Raw genomic sequence first — 9,652 nt, forward strand, 5'->3', positions numbered from 1 at the left:
TAAAGGACTTTCCTCCCCTTAAAATATCAATTTCAGAAACAGCTTCTTCAACCTAACTCCCAATGGCGGCTCAAGGTTTTAACTCTTCTATAAAATCATTAATCTCCTATTTTAAAGCGTCGATCCCGGTTATTCTCTGCCTGAGCAGATTCGCTTTGCTGCTCTGCCCTTTTGCGCGACCTGGGAAAACCTCTCGGAGCCTGAGCCATAAAACCCTGGGCTGGGATGGAGAGCCCAAGCTGCAGGAAACAGGTGCGGAGCAGCTTCCCGGCCACCAGGAAACGCGCTCGGCGTTTATCCCCGTGGGAAGCAGCTCCAGGGCTATTTTCCCTTCGCAGGCTGCTCCCTCAGGGCAGCGTGCGCATCATGCGCTCAAAGCGCCGAGATTGTGGAGTCAGTCCCGGGATTTTTCAGGATTTTTCACTTAAACGTGCATTTGGTGATCCTTGTGGCTCCCTTCCAACTCAGAACATCTAGATTTAGAAAACTGGGATTGGGATGGATAGAACAGATCAGTGTTCAACTTGACCGGCAGGAGACAACAAAGCTCATCCCGAGCTTCTCCAGAGCAAATCCGGACGTGGGAAAGCGAAGCAAGAACCTTTTATAAAAATCCCAAATCCCCAGCGCGGGGATGGATCCGCCCGTGGGTGGCTCCTGGCTCTGGCTGCGGTGGGCGGGCGGTGGGATGGGGGCTATAAAACGGGATCAGGGGCATCCAGGCAGAGGGATGAAGGGTTTGGAGCGCGACGCGGGGAACCGCAGCCAGAGGAGAGGGCTCAGCCCCGGGGCGCTGCCGGTTCCGCGGTGTCGGCGCTGAGCCGAGCCCGCTGGCCCGCAGCCCGAGGAGGAGGAGGAGGAGGGAAGGAGGCAGGGAAGGAAGGAAGGAGGAGCTGCCGGCTGCCCCCGGTCCCCGCTGGAGCCATGCTGGCGGCAGCAGCGCTGTGCGCGGCCGCGCTGGGCTGCGCGGCGGGGGCGCGGCTGCTCAGCGGTAAGAGGGGCTCCGGATCGCCCCGGAGCGCTGGGGATCGCTGGGGATCTTCCCTATCCCAGAGAGATCCCTGCTGCGAGGGTCGGGATGCGCGGGCACCTGTCGCGACTTGGGGCAGGGATTCGCGTTGTCCCGCCGTGGTGCTCGGGGGAAGGTTGGGTTTGATGCTTCTGGGGGTCTTCTCCAACTTTTCCAGCTGATTTTCCCCTCCGCCAGCCCCGGGAAGCTCGCTGGAGTCAGCGAACGCTGGGGCAGATCCCGAGCTGAGGAGATAAGGGGGAAATACAAGGAATCCTTTCAGCCTTGCTCAGAGCTGCACTTTCCATGTCCTAAACTGAGTTCGGGACACGAACGAGCAGTGAAGTCCAGCCAGAAATCAACTCCTATCAGTTTTTTCTTAGCTGAAAGTAATGGCAAGTTTGGCTGATAAGGCAGAGACTTTCTTCCTCTTTTTTAATGAGGAAAAAATGTGTTTGTGTATCAGAAAAGAGCCCCGGTGCAGTTTTTCTGACACTGTTTCTTAGAGAGTTGCAGATTTTTAATGAAACTGTGCTGTCTGTGTTTTCCTTTTGCCTCTCCCAACAGCAGCGGACATTTCCCTCAGAAGAGGTAAGGGGCATTCCCTTTTTCTCTGAGTGTCAAATTCCCAAGAGAAACACAGGCTATGCTAGAAATGTATTTTTTAACAGTGCTATCATAGAAAAAAATCCTGTTCCTATTGTAATTTCTGTGTAAAATATTAGCAAACTCCAATTCTGGCTATTTAACTGCTCAAAAATTCCAGTGTGAAAGGTGTTTAAACTCCCACTCTTACAGTGACCAACATAAATCTCCCTTGGAAGGGTTTAGAATGACCTGTCCCTGCATTATCCCTTTTGTTCCAAGCACACTACAAATGTTGCTGAATGTTTTCCTTCTGTAAAAACACGTAGGTTAGCAGATTGTGCCTGGAAAGAAATATTTACTGAGCAAAACAAAACTGTTTGTTTCCACAGTCTAAATATTGGGACTGCTCTGCTGACAAACACACGAGTGCATCATTTTGGATGATGTGTCTTTTCACTTTGATCTTCCCTCGGAACCTAAACGAGCTCTGCTGCTTCTGCACACAGAGCCCTTGGCTTGTAGCAGCCTGAAAACAGACATTGTTTACTCCCTGGGCAGGCAGAAACATTGCAGAGCACAGAGCAGAGCTGGAAATTGGGCTGTGGGAACTCATCTTGTGATCCTCAGTACGGACACTGGAAACTGGGAGAGTTCGAGGTTGGATGTTCATAAGGAATTCTTCCCTGTGAGGGTGGTGAGGCCCTGCTTGGCCAGAGAAGCTGTGGCTGCCCCATCTCTGGAAGTGTCCAAGGCCAGGTTGGACAGGGTTTGGAACAACCTGGGATGGTGGGAGGTGTCCCCATGGCAGAGGGTGCAATGAGATGGTTTTAAGGTCTCTTCCAACCCAAAATATTCCGGGATTCTATGACACTGCAATATCCATTACACTATTGCACATGTCCCAAATGATAAATTCTTGCTGTCTCTGCTTATATAAGGAAATCTCTAATTTTTGCCATTTAATTCCTCACAACTAATAATCACTTTTAAAAGCCTCTTTGAACCCTTGCAGGGGAACTTTGCTTTTTAAAAGGTTGCTTATATCAGCTTGCTCTGGCACAGTGTTTCTTCTTTGGGAGGAACTCCCAAGATCTGCAAATCCCAGAAAAATCATGAGGGAGCTGAGAAGAGCAGGACGTGAAAGGACCAACCAAAACTGAAATGCAGTGAGAAAAGTTGGGAGATGCCATTTGCCAGTCCCATAACACAAGAGTCTTTCACCTGTGTTGTGTTTTCCATATAAACAGCGCAAAACTCATCCAAATCGGTGCTTTAGTGTTAATTTTGGTCCTGTTTGGCACAGCTCCTGTAACAGTTTTCTCTCCCTCTCTGCAGGACAGACCGTTTGCAGGCGTGGGACGCAGAAACCCTGCTACAAAATCGTTTATTTCCACGATGCCTCCCGCAGGACCAGCTATGAAGAAGCTCACCTGGCCTGCAGAGCTGATGGGGGACACCTCGTCAGCATCGAGACCCCAGCAGAGCAGAGACTGATTGAATCATTTATCAGGAGTCTCCTGGCTTCTGATGGAGACTTCTGGATAGGGCTTAGGAGGAGAAAGGAGGAGGAGGACAACAGTACAGAGTGTCACAACTTCTACTCCTGGTCAGATGGCAGCTCATCCAAATTTCGGTGGGTACCTGGGAGTGGCACTGTGGCACTGCCAGTGCCTTTAGGAATCAAGGATTTTGTCCAAGGAATCCAAGCAGTGCTGTCCCAGCTGTCATTTGTGTTCCTTCTGCATTCATCCCATCCAGGGGGGCAAATCACCCTCCTCTGGAGGTGCCCAGGGTATCTGTTTTAGCCTAAATTGATAACTTTTGGTGGCTAAAAGGAGGGGAAAGAACAAGGGGTCTGGCCTTAAAAATCTCTGATTAGGCAGCTACAAATGATGTGCTTTGACTTGAAGATTCCTGCGCTGCAGATGCCCTGAAGTTTGTCCCTGATGTCCTGGGTTCTTCTTCTTACTGAGGGAGTAACATTTTTTTCCTGTGAGACAGCAAAACGCTGCAGGATTTATTGTAGACATGGAAAATGAAAGTTTTCACAGCACTTGTTAGATTTCTGCCTCCTTGTCTTAGGGAACCACAGGATTTGTCATAATTAATTTATAAAAGCAACAACATTTACATCCATTTGCATCCTTGTATCAGACGTGTAAAAACACCTTGGGATTGTGACCTTTTTGCTCTGGGAGCCCACCAGACATTTCAGTCACTCAGAAATGAACAGATAAAAAGTGGTTTTAGTGCCATTTGACATCTTGGAGTCCCTCCCGTGGTTCAGATATTGGGGGTGGATAATGGGAAGCTGGAACCCGAATCTGCTGCTAAGAAACAGGCACAGCTTTGCTGCCTTCCATTGGTGAGACACAGCTTATTTATGCTGAATGACAAAGCCAAGGAAAACACCAGGGGAGGAAGGAAGTGAGGGAGGAATAAAGCATTGGAATGGTTGGAAAAACACTGCTTGAAATGGGTGTTCTCCCATGCTGAATACCTTGGGATATCTGGAATTATTTATGTCCTATGGATCAGCTTGCAGCAAATTCCTGGCATGCAGAACATTGCTTGTTCCAGAATCAGTGGGGATTGAACAATTGGCAAAATCAGGACACATTTGGAGGTGTTTTCTGCATTGCATAAAACATCTTTTCACTACCAGTGATATTACAGTGCTGCCTCCTTCCTGTGCACTGCTTGGAAAAGCTGCACAGGTGTCTGGTGGTGAAGCTTATTCTTAGAAAACAACAAAAAAAAACCCTATCTGCAAGTCCGTGTTGGTGCATTTCTAGACGGAGGAAACCAGATTTGGCTTCAGCTTTTTCCTCTTTTCATTAAATTTTGCAGGCACTGAGGCCAAAAATAGTGATAGATGATTTTGCACAAAATTGTGTGGAGAAAAGTCCGAGTTCTCCTGAGCTTCTCCTGAGCCTTGCAGAGGGGTTTCAGTGAGGAGCTCAGCCCTTTGCTCTTTGATATTTGTTGAAACCCTTCTTGCCGAACTCTCTGTGAAAAATCTGAATTAAAAGAATAAATCATTGCATTGTATCACTCCCGTTTTCCCCAGTGGATGTGTGGGGCGTGCTGCAATCCCCTTTAATTCTGTTTTATTGCCATCCAAGCTTCTGGAAGGTGCCCCCAAGCTGTGTTTGTTGTGTTTCCCCAGGAACTGGTACGTGGACGAGCCGTCGTGCGGGGGCGAGGTGTGTGTGGTGCTGTACCACCAACCCTCTGCCCCGCCAGGAGTCGGGGGCCCCTACATGTTCCAGTGGAACGACGACAGATGCAACATGAAAAACAACTTCATCTGCAAATATTCCCTGGGTAATGAGTCTCTGTGGGATTTAAAACCCAGTCTCCAGGAGAAGGAATGAGTGATAGGGAAACCCTTCCTCAGCCTCACTGGTGGGAGAGGGAGATCTTTAAATTTATGCAACAAATGGAGAAAACAATCCCAGTGTCTCTTATCTTTAACTGCTTGTGGCTTACTTAAATTCTCTGGGGATTTTTATGAAGTGTTTGAGGTCTCAGATTGGGGGAGAGCACTGAAGAACAGTGCTCAGGTTGTCAGACTCTCTTCAGGACACTGTGTTCTCCCCACTCATGAGGAAATTGTTCTCTTCTCTTTCAGAGAAGCCAACAAAAGCTCCAATAGAGAATTCCCGAAGAGGTGAGTTGGACGTATTTGTTTGGGATTGTTTTGGGGTTTTTTTTTAATGAATGCTAACTTGCAGTGGAAATACTCTGGCATTCATTGTCAAGGACACCCAGAAAATATCCTGAGCAAGAAGCTTCCCTGCAGTTTGCACTTTCCCTGTGCTATTCCATGCTCCATCCTGCATGGAAAATCTTGCTGGTGCAGAACCTGGCAGGAACTGAAAGCAGAGAAATGCCAGTGTGCCTTACACACCTTTGCAGCCTCTTCAATCCTCTCTCAGCCTCACTTTTTATTATTTAAAAAAAACCATCTGCAGTATTAATGAAGCTGCTTCTTTCCAGCTATGGCAACAGAGCCCTGGAAGCCAGAATTCCCAGAGGAACACCGGAGGAAAGGTGCCAATGGAACAGCCGTGGGAGCCAAAGGTAAGTTGTGCTCTCAAAACCTGGCCTCATTTCAAGTGTTTGACCCAAAATGTGGAAGACCGAATATAGACCGCAGCCTCTGAAAAAAAACCTTCCCTCAAGTATTTCCCAGGACAAACCTAAAGAGGTTGCTGTGGCTGTGAAAATGTTCAAAATCCAAAGCAAAGTGGTTTGGGTGTGAAAAAGCCACTTTTTATTAAATCCCTTCTGAGCGGATCAGTTGTGAATGTTTTGTTTGTAAGTCTGTGGTTAACTAGGAAAAACTTGCAATTTCTTCTTATGACCCTGGTTCATTTTTACTCCCAGAACCTGTGCAGAACCTTGCCTACATCCTTATTTCCAGCGTTCCTGTGCTGCTTCTCCTGATGGCCATCACAGGCATCTCGTGCTTTTGGCTCTTTGTGAAGAGGTGAGTGGCATTTTTGTGTTCCAAGTGAACAGTGACACCTTGTCCTGCTTACAGCTGATTTCACCATCCTGTAAAATGCTCTGGACAGGAGTGTTTGCAGCCAAAGAAATGCTGCAGAAGTGGTGTGGATGCTCCAGGCTGAGTAAATTTTGAAGTAAAATTCTAAGTAAATCACATTATACCTTTTTATTGTGTTCACAGATATCGCAGGCAGGAAATAATGTCACCAAGATTAGGATTTTGTTGTGTTAACCCTTCTACTTTGCTTATTAAAGCTTTGAATTATCAGAAGTTCCCCTTCCAAAGTGAAAAATGCAGCACTAGAAATAAAAGGAAAACAATTTGGAGCATATGACGTTTACCAATGTCCTCTCCTTGCTTCTCCTGTGTGCATGGCAGCTCTGGGGGGGGATGCTGGCTGTGATTCTGGGAGTGTCAGGAGTTTTGCTGCCCCAGCATCTGAGCTGGCAGCCCAGAGTGTCCCTCAGCACGTCCTGCCGTGGGATTTTCCAGGAGTGCAGCCTGGAATGGCACGAATCAGGAATTTCCTGAGCCCAGCTTTACCCAAGGCTCATCACCAAATCACTGTCAGAGTTCCGGTGTCGTTCTTTGTTTTCCTCTGTGCCAAAGCATTTTATGGCTTCTCCCTTTTCCCTGCCCTCCCAAGGAGACGGGAGCGCGTGGACGCGGCCCCAAAGGGTGACGGTGCCTGGCTGCCACAGCCCAGGAGGGACAGCCCCAAGCTGGACATTTACAGAGTGATCAATAAGCAATCTGATGCTGACCTGGCTGGGGCCAGGCCTGCCACCAAGAATTCCTCCTTCCGTGCCCGGGAGGGGCTGGGGAGCCCCTGCAGGGACCCCGAGGACCTGAACACCTCCAGCAGTGGCTTTGTGACCCTGGCCAGCACCGAGAGTGGCTTTGTCACCAACGACATCTACGAGCTCTGCGGGGACCGTGTGGGCAGGAGCCAGGAGTCCACCTGGGTGGACAACGAGATTTATGGATATTGAGGAAATGGACCCAAAAAACCCCATGGGGTTTGGATTTTGAATATCAGCACGAGTTTACTTGCCCTCTCTATGCACTTGTTTAATAATGGTATCGGTGGTGTTTGTCCCGGTTTTGTGTTGTCCCCATATTCTTCTATTTTCTGAAAGAATTGGGGTTTTTAAAGATCCAAACTGAAAAGAATGTACAGATTTTGCTTTGCACCAAGCCCCAGGAATGGCTCGTTAATACCCTCGATTCTTTTTTTGTACCAAAGATATGCCTTGAAACTGCAGGACAATCCAAAATCCTTATTTATTTATAGACCTCCTCTTCTTCAAAGGTGCTAAAAGTTGCCTGTAATGTGTGATGGAGCCCTGCTTTCCTGGAGGTGCTGAACAGTGGGAAGTGGGGAGTGAACCCCTTGGTTTGCCTTGCTTGTGTGTGCAACTTCTACCGTGCCTATTAAATTCCTTTATCTCAACCCATGAGTTTTCTCATTTTTACTCATCCAATTCTCTCCCTCATCCTGCTGGGAGGGACTGACACCAAGCAGTGGAGGGGGAATGACCAAGCAACAGGACCAAAATATTTCACACCTTTTGTTCTGCAGATGATTTTCTGGCTCCAGGAGCGCAACATTTCCCTGCAGAACAAGTCTATGAAGCACCTAAAATGTGCTTTAGTTGCCTAAAGGTTTGCTCTTCTCCATTGCATGAAATAAAGAAAGAGGAAAATGAAAAAAAATCGATTTTCATAAGTTGCCAGGAAACAAAGGTTTGGCAAAAAGATGTTTTAAATGTGGCTGAAACAACAACAGAACTGACTGCAGGCATCGCCATGAATCTGTTCTGCCAGAACAGGCAGGAGAAGTTTTGAGATCTCTGAGCTGTTGCTGTCTGCTGCAAACACTGAAATATTTCAGTTGTCACAGCTGCTTCTCACTTGCTTTGCAAGATAAAGCCCCGAAAGAAGAAATCCCTTTAGAAAATAAAAAGATCTTCTAATTGTTTTGAAAATGGCATCGAGTTGGCAACAATTTCTCCTGAAATGCAAAACCCTGATACAGGAGAGTGGTCAGGGCTGGGCACTCACAATATCTGGAGCTTCTAATGCAGTATTTAGTGCAAATCAAGCAAAAGTCTGTCCACTTTCAGTCTTGTATTCTTGGACTCCTTATTTTTTTTTTCTTTTTGACACCTATTAAGCGTCTTTTAGGCGCAGAAAAATAGGGAAATGAGAGGGAAAAACTTGTCAGGTGTCGGAGTTTAGGTGTGTAAAGCCGGATTTTGGCAGCCAAGTGTGTCGTCCGGCCTCTTGAGCTGCCCGTTGGACTCAGGCAGCGATCGGAGTGTGCTGGGAGTTATTAATAGGAGGAAATTTTATAAATCCCGCTGTTCGACACCTCCTTTAGGGCACCCCAGCTGCGGGAGGATGTGCAGGAGCAGTGACCACACGAGGGCATGTGCGCTCCACGTTCCTGGAAAAAGCGGCTCAGTGCCGGGCTTTGGGAGGAGTTTGAATCCCTCTTCTTGGAGCAGAGCAAAAGCCATCACCGGCGGCTGAAAGCTGCCCTTCAAAGGATGGGGTTTTTGGGGGATGCAGTTCCTCTCGCAGCGTTTTAAAGCCGTGTTTTAGTGACCTGAACTTTCCGGCCATGGATGGCTTCGTGGTGGGGTTTCTGCAGAAGTTTTCTCTTCCAAGCACAAAAACCTGATTAATAATTGATTTTACACCAGGATGAGACTTGAAAGTGGGCAGGAAGCAAATAAATGTTTAAAGGTTAAAAAACTTCATTTAGAATGAAGTGACTGAGAGTATTAGGTAATATTCTGTAAAAAAAAAGGAACTTTTGACACGCCGAGTTTGGATGCAAAGAAAAGGTGAAAGAGGAGTGAAATCTGGCAAGTGGCAGCTCGGGATGACACCATGTGCTATTCAAGTAGGATTCTGGAAGGCTTGCTCACGTCCCTATCAATCACTGCAAAGGGTGGATGTCTGACTAACCCAAGCCATCAGTTACTCACTGCCAGAACTTCCGAAGGGGATAAATAGAGCAGCAACAGCTCCGTTATTCTCCATGGCAGCCCGAGCCAGCAGCGTCATCCCAAAATGTCACTCCTTGGAGGAATCTCATCAGCAGTGAAGGACAAGCATTAATTTCTGCACAGAGATCTTCAGTTCCCTTTGCAGAACACTCATCGCTGTTTGACACAGAACAAAAGTAACTCTTCACAAGGATGAGGCAGCTTTACGTGTAAAACCTGTCTAAAAAGGGAAAGAAAGACACAACTTTGTTCCTTGCATTCTTCCACTCTTTTTTTTTTTCGTGGCCAGGCTCTGTTTTGAGCTGTTTGTGTCCACTCTGTGTGTCCATAAAAGCTCTGTGGCTGTTGCTGATTCAACAGGCACGTGTTGTGCCATCAGCTTTGGGATGTGCCTTGTTTAGTCAGGGGAATTGAGCAAAGATTCCAGGGGTGATTCCTGGTTCACAAATCAGTCAGAAAGGTACCAGTCCTCCAGCCTGAGATGGGGCAGGGGAGAGGGAAGGACAGGCATGAACTGAGAGA

At 47.5% G+C, this 9,652-nt stretch overlaps 1 protein-coding gene across 1 annotated transcript; it reads left to right on the plus strand.

The window, feature by feature from the left end:
• Positions 1 to 924: 924 nt before the first annotated feature.
• Positions 925 to 7,105, plus strand: LAYN (layilin; the record flags this gene model as incomplete). The annotated part of the gene is made up of 8 exons (XM_082296955.1): positions 925 to 991; positions 1,577 to 1,600; positions 2,933 to 3,230; positions 4,767 to 4,924; positions 5,232 to 5,270; positions 5,600 to 5,683; positions 5,990 to 6,092; positions 6,760 to 7,105. 8 exons carry the CDS (start codon positions 925 to 927, stop codon positions 7,103 to 7,105), a joined length of 1,119 nt encoding a protein of 372 aa, XP_082153081.1.
• Between the last annotated feature and the right edge of the window lie 2,547 nt (positions 7,106 to 9,652).

This window comes from Coloeus monedula (genome assembly GCF_965178545.1).
Source record: "Coloeus monedula genome assembly, chromosome: 25".
Classification (NCBI taxonomy): Eukaryota; Metazoa; Chordata; class Aves; order Passeriformes; family Corvidae; genus Coloeus; species Coloeus monedula.